The sequence below is a fragment of the Schistocerca gregaria genome, chromosome 11 (genome assembly GCF_023897955.1).
Source record: "Schistocerca gregaria isolate iqSchGreg1 chromosome 11, iqSchGreg1.2, whole genome shotgun sequence".
NCBI classification, from domain to species: domain Eukaryota; kingdom Metazoa; phylum Arthropoda; class Insecta; order Orthoptera; family Acrididae; genus Schistocerca; species Schistocerca gregaria.
In genome coordinates, this window is record NC_064930.1 from 123360623 (window position 1) to 123382108 (window position 21486).

The 21486-nt window shown below is 45.0% G+C and overlaps 1 protein-coding gene and 1 pseudogene across 1 annotated transcript in view; both read right to left on the minus strand.

The window, feature by feature from the left end:
• LOC126295058 (homeobox protein B-H1-like) overlaps positions 1-21486 on the minus strand; it is a 159848-nt gene that overhangs the window by 75228 nt on the left and 63134 nt on the right. The window contains exons 4-6 of the mRNA XM_049987305.1: positions 16926-17336; positions 2648-2867; positions 2552-2617 (exon numbers count right to left, since the gene is read on the minus strand). Of these exons, the coding sequence (XP_049843262.1) occupies positions 2552-2617; positions 2648-2867; positions 16926-17336 (697 nt within the window). The remainder of the gene's footprint in view (positions 1-2551; positions 2618-2647; positions 2868-16925; positions 17337-21486) is intronic.
• Positions 13943-14060, minus strand: LOC126295568 (5S ribosomal RNA; annotated as a pseudogene).

The window sequence follows — 21486 nt, forward strand, 5'->3', positions numbered from 1 at the left end:
CTACTATCTTGATACGAGCTTGAGTATTCGACACTCCTCGGCAGCCGTCTTAATGCTTTTATATCGTGTCCGTGCAGCGATCGGTCGCTCCTTAAGTTGTGGAAGTAATCGACAGCAAACCGTGGCATGTGGACTGAAATACTGAATGTTATCATAAGTGTTAGCGTTTACTGAGTGTTAGAAGAAATCATAATTTGTGACCCCTAAGAAATCGATATTCTCACTTTAAACAGCCATCATAATATCCCTGGGCGAATTATTTAATGAGATTATTTCTACGGAAAGTTTGTTGGAAAAGTAAGGAGAGACTGCTACCTAACATAGCGCGCCTGGAGGGAATACCAACAGAGTCATTATACACTGGAGCCCATAGTACACAAGTTACATTACAGCGGTAACTTGAGCGGGGGGATAACATTTGCAAATGATGTTCGTTGTAAAGGCTCACTCCGGAAGAACTGTACTGGAAAGCACGCACCTTCCTCCAATATTTGAACAATTAAATATTATCTGTTTAGATTAACAAATGCGGAGATAGGAAATCAGCGGAACAACTGAAATAGCGCATCGGTTCACTGCATTTTGCATTTATTGTAACACTTGATGACACACCAAGAAAATGTCGCGTGTTACACTTGACAGATAATAGCACTAGAACAATAACAAACACCTAATTTAGTTATTTGCACAATACTTAAGGTTCGACAGGCAGGGAAACACACTAAGTTCCCCCATAAATATAAATGTGCGCGTGGGACCGTTAAAAAATGGTTATCAAACAGTCACTTATAACATAAAGTCAGGCACAGCCCATGTAAAGACAAAATAGTTAGCAAGTTTACAGGCTGACTAGAACGTCAAAATGAATATCAGGAAAGTGCACCGTCCACAACACCTTACGGCGACAGTTAAACGTACGGCCAAACTTTCAGGAAACATTCCTCACAACCAAAGAAAGAAAATATGTTATGGGGACATGTGTCCGGAAACGCTTACTTTCCATGTTAGAGCTCATTTTATTACTTCTCTTCAAATCACATTAATCATGGAATGGAAACACACAGTAACAGAACGTACCAGAGTGACTTGAAACACTTTGTTACAGGAAATGTTCAAAATGTCCTCCGTTAGCGAGGATACGTGCATCCAACCTCCGTCTCACGGAATCCCTGATGTGCTGATGCAGCCCTAGAGAATGGCGTATTGTATCACAGCCGTCCACAATACGAGCACGAAGAGTCTCTACATTTGGTACCGGGGTTGCGTAGACAAAAGCTTTCAAATGTCCCCATAAAAGAAAGTCAAGAGGGTTGAGGTCAGGAGAGCGTGGAGACCAAGGAATTGGTCCGCCTCTACCAATCCATCGGTCACCGAATCTGTTGTTCAGAAGCGTACGAACTCTTCGACTGAAATGTGCAGGAACTCCATAGTGCATGAACAACATCTTGTGTCGTACTTGTAAAGGCACATGTTCTAGGAGCACAAGAAGAGTATCCCGTATGAAATCATGATAACGTGCTCCATTGAGCGTAGGTGGAAGAATGAAACTAAAATGAGCTCTAACATGGAAATTAAGCGTTTCCGAACAGATGTCCACATAACATCTTTTCCTTATTCGTGTGTGAGGAATGCTTCCTGAAAGTTTGGCCGCACCTTTTTGTAACACCCTGTATATACTACGGCCCATTAAGATTGCTACACCAAGAAGAAATCCAGATGATAAACGGGTATTCATTGGACAAATATATTATACTAGAACTGACATGTGATTACATTTTCACGCAATGTAGGTGCATAGATCCTGAGAAATCAGGACTCGGGACAACCACCTCTGGCCGTAATAACGGCCTCGATACGCCTGGGCATTGAGTCAAACAGAGCTTGGATGGCGTGTACAGGCACAGCTGCCCATGCAGCTTCAACACGATACCACAGTTCATCAAAAGTAGTGACTGGCGTATTGTGTCGAGCCAGTTGCTCGGCCACCATTGACGATTTTCAATTGGTGAGAGATCTGGAGAATGTCCTCACTACGGCAGTAGTCGAACAATTTCTGTATCCAGAAAGACCCGTACAGGACCTGCAGCATGCGGTAGTGCATTATCTTGCTGAAATGTAGGGTTTCGCAGGGATCGAATGAAGGGTAGAGCCACGGGTCGTAAGACGTCTTAAATGTAACGTCCACTCTTCAAAGTGCCGTCAATGCGAACAAGAGGTGACCGAGACGTGTAGCCAATGGCACCCCATACCATGACGCCGGGTGATACGCCAGTATGGCAATGACGAATACACGCTTCCAACGTGCGTTCACCGCGGTGTCGCCAAACACGGATGCGACCATCATGTTGCTGTAAATATATCACAGCATCTTCTTCCTGCCTGTTAAATTTCGCGTCTGTAGCAAATCATCTTGGTGGTGTAGCAATTTTAATGGCCAGTAGTTTATGTTGGGAGTGGCAACTTAGTTCGTTGTGGAGCCCGTATGTCTCGTGGGCACCCCCCAAGGGGCGGACGGGCTGTGCCGCTGCGGTGCGTGGCGGAGAGTACTCACCGCTGTCGACGGCCGGGTCGCAGAGCTGCGGGCCGTCGTGGTGGCAGGCGAGCGCCGGCCCGCCCCCGCCGCCCCCGCCGCCGCCCCCGCTGCCGCCCCCGCCGCCACCCCCGCCGGCGCTGTCGTGCTCGGCCTGCTGCAGCACCTGGTACAGGAAGTCGATGTACCTGGCGGCGAGTTTGAGCGTCTGGATCTTGCTCAGCTTGTCCGACGGCAGCGTGGGGATGATCTTGCGCAGCGCGGCGAACGCCTCGTTCAGGCTCTGCGTGCGCTGCCGCTCGCGCACGTTCGCCATCACTCGCTGCTGCTGCAGCTCCTGCACAAAACATACGTAGCAGACATTTCAGAAGCATCTCCTATCCGTACCGGTGTTCTGTAAAGAGAGGCACTGCCCTGGCTCCTCCGTTTTAGCACAATTTCGCAACAGCTTTTGAAGACGTGAGCATATGCAGGATGGTCTGTTGATCGTGACCGGGCCAAATATCTCACGAAATAAGCGTCAAACGAAAAAAACCACAAAGAACGAAACTCGTCTAGCTTGAAGGGGGAAACCAGATGGCGCTATTGTTGGGCCTGCTAGATGGCGCTGCCATAGGTCAAACGGATATCAACTGCGTTTGTTAAATAGGAACACCCATTTTTATTACATATTCTTGTATAACGTAAAGAAATTTGAATGTTTCAGTTGGACTACTTTTTTCGCTTTGTGATAGATGCCGCTGTAATAGTCACAAACATATGGCTCACAAGTTTAGACGAACAACTGGTAACAGTAAGTTTTTTAAATTAAAATATAGAACGTAGGTACGTTTGAACATTTTATTTCGGTTGTTCGTATATGATACATGTACCTTTGTGAACTTATCTTTTCTGAGAACGCATGCTGTTACACCATGATTACCCGTAAATACCATATTAATGCAATAAATGCTCAAAATGATGTCTGTCAATACGTGTAACGACATTCCTCTCAACAGCGAGTAGTTCGCATTCCGTAATGTTCGCACATGCATTGACAATGCGCTGACGCATGTTGCCGGCCGTTGTCGGCGGATCACGATAGCAAAGATCCTACTACTCTCCCATCAGAAAGAAATCCGCGGACGTCAGATCCGGTGAACGTGCGGGCCACGGTATGGTGCTTCGACGACCATTCGCCGGCCGGAGTGGCCGTGCGGTTCTAGGCACTACGGACTGGAACCGAGCGATCGCTACGGTCGCAGGTTCGAATCCTGCCTCGGGCATGGATGTGTGTGATATCCTTAGGTTAGTTAGGTTTAAGTAGTTCTAAGTTGTAGGCGACTGATGACCTCAGAAGTTAAGTCGCATAGTGCTCAGAGCTATTTTGACGGCCAATCCACTTGTCATGAAATATGCTACTCAATACCGCTTCGACCGCACGCGAGTTAAGTGCCGGACATCCATCATGTTCGAAGTACATCGCCATTCTGTCATGCAGTGTCACATCTCGTACTAACATCGGTACAACATTACGTAGGAAATCAGCATACACTGCACCATTTAGATTGCCATCGATAAAATGTGAGCCAATTATCCTTCGTCCCATAATGCCGCACCATACATTAAGCCGCCAAGGTCACTGATGTTCCAGTTGCCGCAGCCATCGTGGATTTTCCGTTGCCCAATAGTGCATATTATGCCAGTTTACGTTACCGCTGTTGGTGAATGACGCTTCGTCGCTAAATAGAACGCGTGCAAAAAATCTGTCATCGTCCCGTAATTTCTCGTGTGCCCAGTGGCAGAACTGTACACGACGTTCAAAGTCGTCGCCATGCAATTCCTGGTGCATACAAATATGGTACGGGTGCAATCGATGTTGATGTAGCATTCTCAACACCGACGTTTTTGAGATTCCCGATTCTCGCGCAGTTTGTCTGCTATTGATGTGCGGATAAGCTGCAACTATCAGCTAAAACACCTACTTGGGCATCATCATTTGTTGCAGGTCGTGGTTGACGTTTCACACGTTGCTGAACACTTCCTGTTTCCTTAAATAACGTAACTATCCGGCGAACGGTCCGGGAGATTTGGATGATGTCGTCCAGGATACCGAGCAGCATACATAGGACACGCCCGTTGGGCATTTTGATCACAATAGCCATACATCAACACGATATCGACCTTTTCCGCAACTGGTAAACGGTCCATTTTAACAGGGGTAATGTATCACGAAGCAAATACCGTCCGCACTGGCGAAATGTCACGTGATACCACGTACTTATACGTTTGTGACTATTACAGCGCCATCTATCACAAAGGGAAAAAAGTGGTCCAACTAAAAAATTCATTTTAATTCTTTATGTACTACACGAATATGTAATAAAAATGGGGGTTCCTATTTTAGAAACGGCAGTTGATATCCGTTTGACCTATCGCAGCGCCATCTAGCGGGCCAACGATAGCGCCAGCTGGTTTTCCCTCTTCAAGCTTGACAAGTTTCGCTCGTTGTCGTTTTTTCCGTTTGATGCTTATTTCGTGAGATATTTGGCCCGGTCACGATCAATGGAGCACCCTGTATAGACGTAGTGCCTCTTCAATATCTTCTCCAGGGACAGTATTACCTCATACTTTTAATTCAGCCAGTGGCAGAATCGGTGATTGGGGAGTACCAGGGTGGTTTCCGGTCAGGGAGGTCAACAGTAGATCACATCTTCAATCTCCGGCAGCTCACTGAGACGCTGGGTGAATATGTTAAAGATTTGCGTATTCGTTGATTTTAAGAAGTCTGTGATTCTATACATCCCAAGAGCCTGCTCAGCTGTTGAAGGAAGTTTGGCACGGCAGAGAAGGTTACCAATCTGTCTGAGCGAAACACATGCAAAGGTGAAGATGGAAATCGCGTACTGAGGAATGTGAAATTGTGACAGGACTCAAACAAGCTCAACTTTGCCTTCGAGGAGATCGTACGCGAGACTTTCCAAGAAAAATAAGGGATTGAAATCGAAGGAAAGAGGCTGTCATACTTAGCCAATACAGAGGAGATCTGTTTACTCTCAAGGTCTGAAGAGAAGTTTAATCAAATGACGAGAGTACTAAAGGAGGCTGCCACATAAACGAAGCCAAGACAGAGTACGTCGTTATGACGCGTGGTCAAAGTCAGGCAGCTGGTCATCTGCAATCACTACAGGTGGGCGACCAGTCCTACAAGAGAATGCTTGAATTTCAATACCTAGGGGCACTTTTCACTGGAAACTCGTCATGTGGAGCAGAGATCAATGCCAGAATACAAGCAGGAAACCGATCTTACCACGGCCTAGCACAACTCCTTCCGTACAGATATCTCTCCAGACAGTTCAAGACTCGACTGTAAAAAAACCCTGATCCAGCCTGTTGTTCTATACGGCTGTGAGACATGGAGTATCCGGAAACAAAACTTCCATAAGGTCCTCGTTTTTGAGAGGAAAGTGCTTCGGAAGATCTTCGGATGCAGACACAAGGGAATTGAGGATTAGACACAACCTGACGAGCTTGAGGAACTATACCAGCACCCAAACATAGCAGGAACTGTCAAAAGCCAAACAAATGCAGTGGGCCGGCCATGTAGTCCAGTTGGAAGATCACAGATGGCCACAGAAGCTCATGGATTTCACACCTACAGGAAAGAGACGCCCAGGGAGACCGAAGAAGTGTTGGAGGGATGGTCTCAATGAAGATTTAAACCATGCATCAATAGATGTGGATGAATGGCGGATAGCAGCAATGGACAGAACACAGTGGAGGAGGAAACGTAGCAGCGTGCGGTCCACTGGACCTAATCATGTAAAAGAAGAAGAAGAACAGCATACTGAACAATCATTCTGACGGTGGCCTCTGCAAGGGCTTCTTTACTGCCACACCATCGCATCCCCCTCAGATTCAGAGGTAAGATGGCCCAGCATATAGCCCGTCAAAAACACAGATCCAGTACGAAAACAGGGAGAAGGTGCACTGAACGGAAAAAAAGCAAAATAGAAACAGTGACCGTTCCAACAACAAGTAGTGAAATAAAGAGCAGTCAAAATAGCAGTGTCGTCGTGGGTAATTGGTGATGGTATTAGGGTATCAAGCAGGTCAGCCGTGTTCGAAACTCTCTTGCGCAGACCGGATAGACAACCATCAAAGTGCCGCCCAGTACGACAAAGATAAGCACTGTCGGGCTGGGCTAGCACTTGGATGGGTGTCTGTCCGGTCTGCCGGGCGCTGTTGGCAAGCAGGGTGCACTCAGCCCTTGTGAGGCAAACTGATGAGCTGCTTCATTCAGAAGTAGAGGCTCCGGTCTCGTAAACTGACGTACGGGCAGCAGAGCGGTGTGCTGAACACATAACCCTTTGTATCAGCATCCAGTGACGTCTGTGGGCTGGGGATGACACGGCGGCCGGTCGGTACCGTTGAACCTTCGGGCAGACTATACTTTAGTTCTGTAGTCTTAACAGTTCTCACACTACTCGCTACTTATAGAATATAAGCCATGTGGTAAGAAAACATTACCGTCGAAAGTAAATGAGATAAGACTGACAGGTGAGACGTATGCAAGCGTCGTGTCTGATCGTCTGCAACCATTCATGTCCACTGTGCATTCTGACAGATTTTGGCAATTCCAGCAGGACAATGCGACATCCCACACGTCCAGAATTGCTACAGATTGGCTCCACAAACGCTCTTCTGAGTTTTTTCCGCTGGCCGCCAAACTCCCCAGACGTGAACATTATTGAGCATATGTGGGATGCATTGCGGCGTGCTGTTCAGAAGAGATCTCCACCCCCTCGTATTCTTACGGATTTATGGCCTGCCCTGCAGGACTCACGGTGCCAGCTCCCTCCAGCACTACTTCAGACATTAGCCGAGTCCATGCTACGTCGTGTTGCGGCAATTCCGCGTGCTCGCGTGAGCCTGCACGATATTTGGCTCTTGAATAAAAAAACGAATGTAGCATACGACAAAAGTGCCATCAAAGTTCATGTGATTAATTACTTAACCACAAATTAAAACGACGAGTATTAAAGGTAGCCGGCCGGTGTGGCCGAGCGGTTCTAGGCGCTTCAGTATGGATCAGCCCGACCGCTACGGTCGCCGGTTCGAATCCTGCCTCGGGCGTGGAGATGTGTGTTGTCCTTAGGTTAGTTAGGTTTAAGTAGTTCTAAGTTCTAGGGGACTGATGACCTCAGTTTCATAGTGCTCAGAACCATTTGAACCATTTTCTTGGCTGTAGAATACGACTCACGCGATAAGACTCCATTACCGTCGCACGTAAATGTGATGAATAGTGAGAGCAGGCGAGATAGCACATAGATGGATCGCAGATATGAAAACAACAAATAAACGGCTGTGAACTACGTTACAACAAAGGCATTCAAGAGTCAAGATTTCCAGAAGGGAACGGGACTTCAAAAACGTTAAAAACATATGTTCTGAGAGAGCACAGAGAAAGTGTGTGACTGTGAAACTGCTGCGTTCATTTGCTGCAACTTATGTTGCAAAGTATTACGTTTTCCTTGGGAGCGATCACATTCACATTCATACGAATACCTACATAGGGCAAACAGGCACATCTCACTCATTTACCAGTCGTCAAAGTAGGTGCGCCGGTAAGACATTCCTATCATGTGACACAGGTACTGTCACTAATGCCGTGTATGGCTCACCAGACGTGCTTTCCGGTGGACGATTCGGTTGACTTGTCACCTTGTCATCAAACGTTTGTGGTTCTCATTCGAGAGCCACTTCCTATCGGCTGTCATTAGAGTAGCTGTACAGAATCGAATGTTCAAATGTGTGTGAAATCTAATGGGACTTAACTCCTAAGGTCATCAGTCCCTAGGCTTACAGACTACTTAACCTAAATTATCCTAAGGACAAACGCACACACCGATGCCCGAGGGAGGACTCGAATCTCTGCCGGGGCCAGCCGGACAGTCCATGGCTGCATCGCCCGAGACCGCTCGGCTAATGTCGGCCGCAGTGGACGAGCGGTTCTAGGCGCTGCAGTCTGGAACCGAGCGACCGCTACGGTCGCAGGTTCCAATCCTGCCTCGCGCATGGATGTGTGTGATGTCCTTAGGTTAGTTAGGTTTAATTAGTTCTAGGCGATTGATGACCTCAGAAGTTAAGTCGCATAGTGCTCAGAGCCATTTGAACCAAGCTCGGCTAATCCCCCACTGTGCAAAATCAAGTGACATTATACGTCCCTACCTTACACCTCGCTGTTACAAACGGACGTTACACCACGAGACAGACACAAACTTGAAGAAAGAAGAAATAAAATTGGTCCGGGGCGGAGGGAGGGGGGGGGGGGGGAGATGTTAGAATACGGCTCGCCACTTTTGCAGTTTAGCACCTTAACCACTTTTATTATTTTTATTTTTTTATTACCATGGGTTCCTTTTGCTTAATTCCATTTTGTTCTTTAGTGTTCGTTACATTTGTTTGGGGATGACGTTCCATGACACCTGTTAAAGTTCATCGTTGACCCGTTCACACAGGTATTTTTTTATTTTTATTTTTTTTATTGCAGAGGGCAGCTAACCTTCTGACCGAACACGCTGAGTTACCGTGCCGGCACTTAACCACGACGCCATTTCTCTGTGTGTCTGCTCTATATTGTACTTCTTATTCTGGAACCGTTCACTGTTTATATTTTGCGTTTTTCTTCACAGTCCAGTACACCTTCTTCCTGTTCTCGTGCTTGATCCGTGTTCAAGCTGTCCACTGGGCCATCTTACGACTAAATCTGACAGTCTGGAGCCGAGCGACCGCTACGGTCGCAGGTTCGAATCCTGCCACGGGCATGGATCTGTGTGATGTCCTTAGGTTCGTTAGGTTTAATTAGTTCCAAGTTCTAGGCGACTGATGACCTCAGAAGTTAAGTCGCACAGTGCTTAGAGCCATTTTAACCATTTTCACTCAATGTGACAGGGATGTGATGGAGAGTTTCCCTTGCGAGAAAGCCGTTGAGGAGTGGGACAATCTGGACCAACACTGCCTTGACGAACTTGTGGATAGTGTGCCACGGCGAATACAGGCACGCATCAATGAAAGAGGACGTGCTGCTGCGTATTAGAGGTACCGGTATTTGCAGCAATCTGGACCACCACCTCTGAAGGTCTCGCTGTATGGTGGTACAACATGCAATGTGTGGTTTTCATGAGCAATAAAAAGGGCGGAAACGATGTTTTTGTTGATCTCTATCTCAATTTCCTGTATAGGTTCCGGAACTCCCGGAACCGAGGTGATGCAAAACTTTTTTTGTTTTGTGTATACTCGTATGAGTCGGGTACATGTTTGAAATTACATTTCATGTGCGTGTTGCGGGAAATGACCTGCGTTTCCTTGGAGACAAAACTACACAGCTCGCGGACGGAAATCGCCTGAAAAAAATTATAATCGAAAAAGTGTTACATTACACTTCCTTTGCTTTCTCACAAGGCTCAAATGGTTCTGTGGGACTCAACTGCTGTGGTCATCAGTCCCCTACAACTTAGAACTACTTAAACTGAACTAACCTAAGGACATCACACACATCCATGCCCGAGGCAAGATTGGAACCTGCTCGGTCACCGCTCGGTCACAACGGCCGGCGACTAGAATACACTCCTTGGCTTCTAAAGTACAAGGGCCGACAAGTTATCTACAGCCTGAATGGATATCGCTTCATAGTTACTTGTATCAGTCGAATGGCGTGGAAGGGAAGCAGTGGTTGAGAAGGTAGTGAGGCTGTTTATAGTGGTCTGTGTATCAAGACGTAAAGGAAATCAAGGAGAAATTCAGTGTCTGTTACAGCATAAGGAATTTTTCTGAATCAAACATGTAGCTTGAATAGCAACGATAAAGAACAGAATTTGTATTAATCGGATAAAGCGAAAGTTCCAGAGACATAAATTAAGTCTCAACTTTATCTATGATGATTAATACAGGTCAAAGAAATGAATTAAAATTTATACCGTGACCGGGATACGAACCTGTGTCGCCTGCTCACTAGGCAGGGTGGTGCAGTGGTTACCGCAACTGCCTAGTGAGCAAGAGACCCAGGTTCGCACCCTGATCACGGTATAAATTTTAACTCATTTCTTTGACCTGTATTCATCAACACAGTGATTCCTGATTAATTGTTGTCAATTGAATTGGGGGGGGGGGGGGGTGTAATGGATTTTGGTGCAAAAAAACGATTTTTCAAAAATATTATTTTCTTGATCTATACAGTTTAATCTATGTTTTCTGTGAATTTTATCGTGATAGCAGCTTTAGAAATGCCTTTAAATTGTTAAACTGATTAACTCTTCGCTGGTGGCCATTCCCACCTTCTCTGACATTTGGGAAACTGATTGCTTCAGCGGAAATTTTTTCCAGCGTGAAGGCTATTTTGTTTCAATATCTTTGGCTGACATCTAACCTCTGGTTGACAGCTATATCTTTGCCTGAAAACTTTCTTGCATGTGCTTTATTTACGTTTCGACGACACATATTAGTAGGTGGATGGTTGAATCCGCAAACCTTTACGTGGAAATCAAGATTTGTGCATAACGGGTGGTAGAACAACTACGTTTAGGAAACGGAGGTTTCATGGACATCGGTATACCAACAAAAAAGAGGAAGCTTCTCGAAATGAAGAACATAAGCTCGCAGTTGCAGCATCGAAACTTTGGACTGGAGAATTGTGCGGGTGCGTGAATGATGTTGATATGGATTCCAGTGGATTCAGACTTTATTGATTTAGAGCTTCTCTGCCAAGCTATAAGGTTTTCATGTTCATGTGTTAGCTGCAAAAATACGGAATGCACGATTGTTGTTGAAGAAAGAAGAGTGGGTATAGCTCGTGATTTTAAACTAATTTGTAATTCTTGTGGCTATGAATTTTGATTTTTCTCCTCCAAAAAGAAACTGACGCCTGTGAAAGCAATTTTAGGTTAGCATATGCTCTGAGATGCCGTGCACAGGGCAGGGAAGTAGGTAATTAATTGTGTGGTTTTCTGAACATGCCTCCACCTTGTGCAAGGTTTGAAAAAATAAATAAAGAAGTGTCTGATGCTGTATGCGATACTGCCAAAGTTTCTGCGAAGAAAGCTGTGGAGGAACTGGTGCAAGTAAACCAAAAAGAAATAGATCCCGGGGTAGATATCCATGACAGTGAATCTCCTGCAAATGTTACTGACCAGTGTGTGTCTGTAGATGGGACCTGGATGAAAAGGGGTCACACATCTCTGTGTGGTGTTGCATCTGTTATTGGTGTTGAGACTGAAGTTAAGTTTTGGATGTAAAAATTATGTTCAAATACGTGTGATTTCCTAAGACACCAAACTACTGAGGTCATCGGTCCCTAGAGTTACACACTACTTAAACTAGCTTACGCTAAGGACAACACACACAACAATGCCCGAGGGAGGGCTCGAACCGCCGACGGGAGGGGAAGTTATATCTAAATACTGCCACCAGTATGCAACAAGGAAAATGTCCAACAATGAAGACAGTGGCAAGGAAAGCATGGAGTAGCATGATCTAAAACTTATAGTGGCTCAAGTGGGGGCATGGAGGCTGCTGCAGTTGTGGAGATGTTCTCCAGATCTGAGTACCAGTATGGTGTTAGATATACTATATACCTTGGTGATGGGGACTCCTCTCCGTTCAAAGCTGTAACAGATAAAAATCCGTACACTACAACAATAGGAAAATTGGAACGTGTTGGCCACATCCAAAAGGGGCTTGGCTGTAGACTTCGTCGCTGGCTGAAAGAGAAGAAAGGTGTAGAACTTCAGGATGGAAAACCACTAGGGGGAAAACGCATGCTTACGCTGAAAGAAATTGATTCTCTTCAGCTATTTTATAGGAGAGCTATCAGGAAGAACACACATAATTTCGAGGCAATGAGGCGTGCTGTGCGGGCAATCTTGTTCCACAAACTATCCAGTGACCAATCACCAATGCACAATCTGTGTCCGAAAGACGCTTGGTGTAAGTTCAACAACAGAAATGAGACATATTCACATAAACACTTGTTACCATAACCTGTTATGAATGCCATGAAGCCCAGATTCAGGTTTCTTGCAGACACGGATTTTCTGAGGAAGTGTATTCACGGAAAGACACAAAATGCAAATGAAAGCCTCAATAACGTAATTTGGATTAGATGCTCAAACAAGTCATTCTATGGTCTTGAAGTACGGTATTCAAAATAGGTGTCTATGTGCAGTTTTATGTTATAATAGCGGAGATAATGACGGAATTGAAGTGCTGAACATAGTTGGTATAGATGCTGGTGTGTTTATAACAAAAGCATTTTACACCACCGACGAGAGCAGGGCCAAGAAAGCTAACACATTAGCGTCTTACCTGCAAATACAGGCCAGGCAGACTTGAAGAGAACAGAAGAGAAACCTGGCGGATGAGAAGTATATATTGGGAGGATTTTAGAATTGAGCTAAGCTTGTGACATGTAGAAGTATGAGAAGAAAAATATTTGACCTCATTTTCTCTTTTTTACAATTTTTACGTTATTAGAAGCCTTTTCTCGAAAAGTATACGCTCTAATGCTATGACATGTTCAAGAACTGTTAGCAACGTGTTGCTCTCTGCCTCGAACTACGAAAATACGAGATCCTGGAATTACATTCTGATTTTTAGAAGAATGTATGTAAAAAAAGTTAATTTTTGATGTACAGAATTAAAAACTCTATTAAGCATATAATTTGTACCATAAATTAACTGTAGTTCAGTGGTCTTATAACCTTTTCAGGATACTACAATAAAATTTTCAGATTAATTGCATGATTAGAATTTGAGTTATGGTTCTTCACAAAAAAAATTAAAAAATTAAAAATACAAATTTCTGGAAAAGTATTAATCCTTCCTATTTTATTGTACTTTTTACTTAAAACTTAGCTCTTTTACTTTACACATACAAAATTTTAGATTTGTACATAATGGTTGCAATGATTTTTTAAATAAATGTTTACAGTTTCCGTTACATTCCCCCTCAAACACCTTATTCGCAAATTCGTAATTCGCTACTAAAGGAACACGTAGATCATTATTTGGCTAAATCGATAAACTGAATCACTAGTCTTTATGATCTGCCGATTGGGGAATAATAATAGAGAATCGGATATGGAGAGGAGTGACATAGCACTGTCGGTAATATTGCAGTGGAAGTGTTACAAGTGGTCACATTCTGATGTATCAAGGAGTGGCAAATTTGTTAATGTAAGAACGTGAAAAGAACGTCCGAACAGGCCTCGGAAGGAACAATGGCACCGACCGGCCACAGGCGCCACTGGATGCGGATATGGAGCGGCATGTTGTCAGCACACCGCTCTTCCAGCCGTCAGTTTACGAGACCGGAGTCGCTACTTCTCAGTCAAATAGCTCCTCAGTTTGCGTCACAAGAGCTGAGTGCACCCCGCTTGTCAACAGCGCTCGGCAGACCGGATGGTCACCCATCCAAGTGCTAACCCAGCCCGACAGCGCTTAACTTCGGTGATCTGGTGGGAACCGGTGCTACCACAGCGGCAAGGCCGCTAGCTACGGAAGGACGTGAGGGAAGGAAAAATTGTTGAGAAGACCAAGAGATCAGTGCAGTAAACAGGTCCTAGTGGACATAGGCTGCTGTAGTTATGCAGAAATGCTTGCACAGGACAGAGTACCGTGGAGAGGTGCGTCTTTGGACTGAAGACCACACCAGCAACTGCTGATATACCAGATTGTTATTAAAGCTCCTACATATTCATTATAGTTGAAATTAATACACTTTCATTCCGAAACCTGACAAAATAAAGGCCAGGGTGGAAAAGTTTTAACTGTGTACTCTTACACAGGCATATGGGAGTTTTGTACTCATTTTATGATTGCGGCTATCGAGACAAATCCAATGATGTGTAAGAGTAAGGTCTTTGAAGGTCAACGAAGGTCAAAAAGGTGGCAGGAAGGTCCACTTACAGAAGGCATTCGAAGTGATAACCAGTGGTACCAATGCAGTGCTGTAATCTTCATATAATCCATTGAGTGCTATTTCTTATGACTTCCGCACTTACCGAAGCACATGTTCTGACATTTCTCTCTCGTATATCGTGCAAATAGACAAGTATTGGTACATGGAATTCTCCAGCAGTGGCCACAGAGATGACATGCTACCCTTTCATAATCCACACAGCCCACATGCCAGCCCATCATTTTTCACATTTACTGTTCTGTATCCAGTCATCATCAAAGTCATAGCCACACTCTGGGCACATTCTTTTTTTTCTATTTTTGTCTGAAGAGCTACGAGCAGATTCATTTTTACAGAGTGAGGTTCTTCTGTGATCTAGAAGATCCTGTTTGCTTTCCCTCTCTGTTTTCAGTTTTCCTTCTCCTTATTCTTCTCTTTCAGATCGAGAACATTGTCCACCAGTCCATTTTTAGTACATACACTTCGTTCTATCGACTGGCGACAATTCTAGCTGGGGGCACATGTCAGAAACGGACGTATGCATTAGAGCGACTCCTTCAGTGACTTCCACACACATCAAAAAAATTTTTGCTTCACCCCAGTTCCCAGAACTCCTGAAGATAGACCTTCACTGTGGATATTGTATCACAGACACATTCCCTTTGACTGTTCAGTGATCTCACTAAACCGCCCCAAAGATGAAACAACCATGCATGAGCAGCGCCTATTAGACGGAGGGAGTCCGACAGCCGATCAGTTCCAGTCATTCCACCAGGAAGGAGGTTCACGGCTCGTGTTGTCTGTACTTCAACCGTGCCTAGACGGTCAATACAGCGGTTCGATCGCGTCCGCATTGTTACTTTAAGCTAGGAAGGGCTCTCAACAAGGGAAGAGTCCAGGCGTCCTCGGAGTGAACCAAAGCAATGTTGTTCGGACATGGAGGAGATACTGAGAGACAGGAACTGTCGATGACATGCCTCGCTCAGGCCGCCCAAGGCTACTACTGCAGTGGATGACCGCTACCTACGGATTATGGCTCGGAGGAACCCTGACAGAAACGCCACCATGTTGAATGATATTTTTCTTGCAGCAACAGGACGTTGTTTTACGAATCAAACTGTACGCAATAGGCTGCATGAAGCGCAACTTCACTCGCGATGTCCACAGCGACGTCCATCTTTGCAACCACACCATGCAGCGCGGTACAGACGGGCCCAACAACATGCCGAATGGACCGCTCAGGCTTGACATCACGTTCTCTTCACCGGTGAGTGTCGCATATGCCTTTATCCAGACAGTCGTCGGAGACGTATTTGGAGGGAACCCGGTCAGGCTGAACGCCTTAGACACAACTGTCCAGCGAGTGCAGCAAGGTGAGGGTTCCCTGATGTTTTGGGGTGGCATAATGTGGAGGCCGATGTACGCCGCTGGTGGTCACGGAAGGTGCTGTAACGGCTGTACGATACGTGAATGCCATCCTCTGACCGATAGAGCAACCATATCGGTAGCATCTTGGCGAGGCATTCGTCTTCACGGACAAGTCTCTCGCCCGTCGTGCACATATTGTGAATGACTACCTTCAGGATAACGACATCGCTCGACTACAGTGGCCAGCATGTTCTCCAGACATGAACCCTATGGAACATGCCTGGGATAGATTGATAAGGGCTGTTTATGGACGACGTGATCCAGCAACCACTCTGAGGGATCCACGCCGAATCGCCGTTGGGGAGTGGGAGAATCTGGAGCAACAGTGCCTTGATGAACTTGTGGATAGTATGCCACAACGAATACAGGCATGCATCAATGTAAAAGGACGTGATACTGGGTATTAGGTCTCGTTGTATGGTGGTACAACATGCAATATGTAATTTTCATGAGCAATAAGAAGGGCGGAAAAGATGTTTATGTTGATCTCGATCCCAATTTTATGTACAGGAACAGACTACGTACACCGAATAAACGTCAGAACCGCGAGGACATATTCCAGTTCTTTTAAATGATTTTTTCTCTAATATTGCTGTCTGGAAGTTCAACCCCAGCACACTGCAGACTGGCAGCTGTTACCGTACATAAAATGGAGCAATCCAATGTAGACTTAACAGCCAATGCAATAAATTAAACTGCACCGACTGTTTGATTAAACCTGCTCTAATAACAAGGCGTGCCTGTTACTTTCGATACAAACAGGAATGCTTTCCTTCTGAATGCTAAAACAGAACTGGGCAGCCGAGCGGTTCTAGGCACTGCAGCCTGCGACCGCTAGGGTCGCAGGTTCGAATCCTGCCACGGGCTTGGATGTGTATGATGTCCTTAGGTTAGTTAGGTTTAAGTAGTTCTAAGTTCTAGGGGACTGATGACCACAGCAGTTAAGTCCCATAGTGCTCAGAGCCATTTGAAACAACCAGAACTGGGCAGCAGTAGAAAATGCCTGTCGTTATTGTAGAATCGTAGAATTACCTGCAGAGACTGGGCCGATTTGGACCTCCTGCTACCCGACGAAGACTTTTGCTGGTGGTGGTGGTGCTGGTGGTGATGGTGGTGGTGGTGGTCGTGGTGCTGGTGATGCAGTCCCACCACGCCCTGCTGCTGGAGGTGGATGTCGTGGTCTGCCGCATGGAGTCCAGCAGGGGAGTCCACTCCGTGGTCTTGAGATGGGGACCCGGGGCTCGTCATGCCCTCTGCTTGCTGGTCGTGCTCGTGCTCGTGGTGCTGGTGGTGGTGGTCGTGCTCGTGATCGTGGTGGTGCTGGTCACGATCTTGATCGTGCAGGTGGTGCTCGTGATCGTGATCGTGGAGGTGCGGGTGGTGGAGGTCCGCTGGTGGCGAGTCAGGCCCGAGCTTCCGTTTCCTCGTCGACCGAAGAGCCTGCTGGAGAGACAGATGGATCTTTTGGTATGATTGGACTTAACCTCTTCTACATCTATGTCAACATCCACATACGTACTCTGCAAAACACCATACGGAGCATGGCGGAGGACCTCTCACCCTACGAGTTTGTGAGGTAAATTCATTTTCAAAGCTCATCACATGGCCTGAGCTGACTGGTTAGTGATTCTCACTAAACATTACCTACTTCCTCTGTGACTCCCAGACAGTTATTTATCCATTGGGGGCAAAATTAGTTTGTCAGGAGGAGCAAAAACTAAAACAGTTATATTGTTGTTGTTGTGGTCTTCAGTCCTGAGACTGGTTTGATGCAGCTCTCCATGCTACTCTATCCTGTGCAGGCTTCTTCATCTCCCAGTACCTACTGCAACCTACATCCTTCTGAATCTGCTTAGTGTATTCATCTCTTGGCCTCCCTCTACGACTTTTACCCTCCACGCTGCCCTCCAGTACTAAATTAGTGATCCCTCGATGTCTCAGAACATGTCCTACCAACCGATCCCTTCTTCTAGTCAATTTGTGCCACAAATTTCTCTTCTCCCCAATCCTATTCAATACTTCCTCATTAGTTTTGAGATCTACCCATCTAATCTTCAGCATTCTTCTGTAGCACCACATTTCGAAAGCTTCTATCTCTTCTTGTCTAAACTATTTGTCGTCCATGTTTCACTTCCATACATGGCTACACTCCATACAGATACTTTCAGAAACGACTTCCTGACACTTAAATCTATACTCGATGTTAACAAATTTCTCTTCTTCAGAAATGCTTTCCTTGCCATTGCCCGTCTACATTTTATATCCTCTCTACTTCGACCATCATCAGTTATTTTGCTCCCCAAATATCAAAAATCCTTTACCACTTTAAGAGTCTCATTTCCTAACCTAATTCCCTCAGCTTCACCCGACTTAATTCGACTACATTCCATTATCCTCGTCTTGATTTTGTTGATGTTCTTCTTATACCCTCCTTTCAAGACACTATCCATTCCGTTCAACTGCTCTTCGAAGTCCTTTGCTGTCTCTGACAGAATTACAATGTCATCGGCGAACATCAAAGGTTTTATTTCTTCTCCATGAATTTTAATGCCTACTCCGAACTTTTCTTTTGTTTCCTTTACTGCTTGCTCAATATACAGATTGAATAACATCGGGGATAGGCTACAACCCTGTCTCACTCCCTTTCCAACCACTGCTTCCCTTTCATTATTATATTATGCTTTGGTAAAACTCTAGATTATTAAAAATAGGATGGTCCATTGATAGTGACCGGGCCAAATATCTCGCGAAATAAGCATCAGACGAAAAAACTACAAAGAACGAAGCTCGTCTAGCTTGAAGGGGGATTATTTTGATCACAATAGCCATACATCAACACGATATCGATCTTTTCCGCAATTGCTATACGGTCCATTTTTACAGGGTAATGTATCACGAAGCAAATACCGTTCGCACTGGCGGAATGTTATGTGATACCACGTACTTATACGTTTATGACTATTACAGTGCCATCTGTCACAAAGCGAAAAGAGTGGTCCTACTATAACATTCACATTTCTTTACAACACAAATATGTAATAAAAAATGGGGGTTGCTATTTAAAAAAACGCAGTGATACCCGTTTGACCTGTGGCAGCGCCATCTAACGGGCCAACCATAGCGCCATCTGGCTTCCCCCTTCAACCTAGACGAGTTTCGTTCTTTGTAGTTTTTTCGTTTGATGCTTACTCCGTGAGAGACTTTGGCCGGATCATGATCAAGGGACCACCCTTTAATATATGTATTTCAGGATGCTACTCCAGGCGGGTGTAAAAATGAATGTGCGCAACGGAAAATAATAAACGCTAAAATGATGATTTGGCCCTGAAGCAGATCTTAGGATCTCTTAATGCTCTTTTTTATATATAAATTACAATCTAAACATAAATGAATGACGAAGGCAACTAAAACTAGTAAATCATGAACGTTGTTGTTCAATATATTTATTATAGATTAATATCAACCCTTTAAGTACAATTGTCTATATTTCCTAACTAAAATTATTAATCAATTGCCCAACTCTGTCCAATATTATGACTGTACAGTCTAATATCACTAACGCGAAATGACTGACGTCATCAACGTACCAAAGACCAGAAGAAACTACTTTAAAAGATGATTTACGGTGGTGTGGGACCTCAGTGGAAATAAACTAACTTGTGCACAGTTGTTTAACTTTTATAGCGCTAATAATCCGAAGCAATTTGCGATATGGTTCCCGTACTCATCTGCGACGATGGAAGAACTCCAGCCACAAAATAAACTCTTTGAAACACTAGGACGGCAGAAGGCGGTCCTCTGACTAATATACTCTAATACTGTCTTCTCTCCGTGTTCTACAGACGAGAAACGCCAACTCCCAGCTACAAGGATGGAGTTCAGATAACGTCTCAACATAAGTATACGCGGAAGAAGTGCTCTCAGTAACTGAACGTTGCATACTCAAGGACGACTTTCAACCCAGACGTGAAGTCCAGAATCGAATAGGTTCGCAGCAGTACAGTGCCCAACTGTTCTAACTATAAACTCTCCTGACAGCAAAGACAGCGAATAAGTCTGTACCATAAAGCTGATACCGAGCGACCGTCACACACGGGCGCTCACAATGGAAGACCCGTCTCTCCACCGCTGGCCTCCCAGCAAGGCTCGGCTCCCCATCATCTTAATCCCGAAAACGAATCATATTCCCGAAACCACGGAATATTCTCCGTCTCTACAGATTCTTCCGAACGCCGACCAACCATATTTTAGTCTTTTGTCGTCCAGCGCGGAAAGTTTGCGAGGAAAAACCTATACTCGTACAATGACACACTTCTGAGTAAAAATTCTTGGAAATAATCCAGCCTGCTTGGTTTCCGAGGTGCCACTTCTTCGTTCCTCTCACCTGCGTCCAAGATTTTCAGCGTTCGGAAGTATTATTCGGTTATCCTTCCTGTCCCTACTACAATAGCGGCTGGCCGTCACCCTATTGTGCTCCAGAGATCAGGTGCCACGACGTCCGTCTGGCTACTTCCTGTCTTTAAGCAGGACCAACACCTGTGAGGGCCTTCCACCCAGACATTGAGTTCTGCCTGCCGTTTCATCTCCACTGGCGTTCCAACCTCTACTAGTATAGGCAATCATTCATGACACCATTTTTATAATAAAGACACTCCGTCACCTTTCATGCAATAAGCGTTAACAATTATTTACAACACGTACGTGACAATGTCAGTCTCCTTTGTATATTCATATGTACGATGTACAACCTATCAAATGATACCTAATTGTGGTTGTAGTTCACGGCAAAGTATGTGGATGAGTGCTTGTGAGGTGCGAAATTATACCCACAATATATATTAGTATATGAATTATTTGATATACATGTTTAGCTATAGGAATGGCATGTGGAAATGTGAATGTCTTAGGATAATTGCAGCCAAAAACTTTCGTGGATGTTATTATGTTCTTATAACAATGAACATGCATTTTGCTCATTGATAACAAATGTTTTACTGTGCCCCAGGGTACAACCACGATAATAACACGTCAATAAATATGCACCTTCAGTATTCGAACTTGGACTGGAAGGTCATTCGAATTTCCTTCCACTCTTTTCTAGATGGGTAAGACTACTAGGAATCCCTTTGTTCCTTAGTTAACTTGTTTATATTATATCCTAGCATCATGAGCCACCATTTAACAGGCCCACATTTAATTTGCATGCAGGCCAGCAGTGAGACAGTGATGGAAGCAAAGAACACAGAGTACCTCTTGCATGTTGTTGTTATCTTCAGTCCTGAGACTGGTTTGATGCAGCTCTCCATGCTACTCTATCCTGTGCAAGCTGCTTCATCTCCCAGTACCTACTGCAACCTACATCCTTCTGAATCTGCTTAGTGTACTCATCTCTCGGTCTCCCTCTACGATTTTTACCCTCCACGCTGCCCTCCAATGCTACATTTGTGATCCCTTGATGCCTCAAAACATGTCCTACCAACCGATCCCTTCTTCTAGTCAAGTTGTGCCACAAACTTCTCTTCTCCCCAATCCTATTCAATACCTCCTCATTAGTTACATGATCTATCCACCTTATCTTCAGTATTCTTCTGTA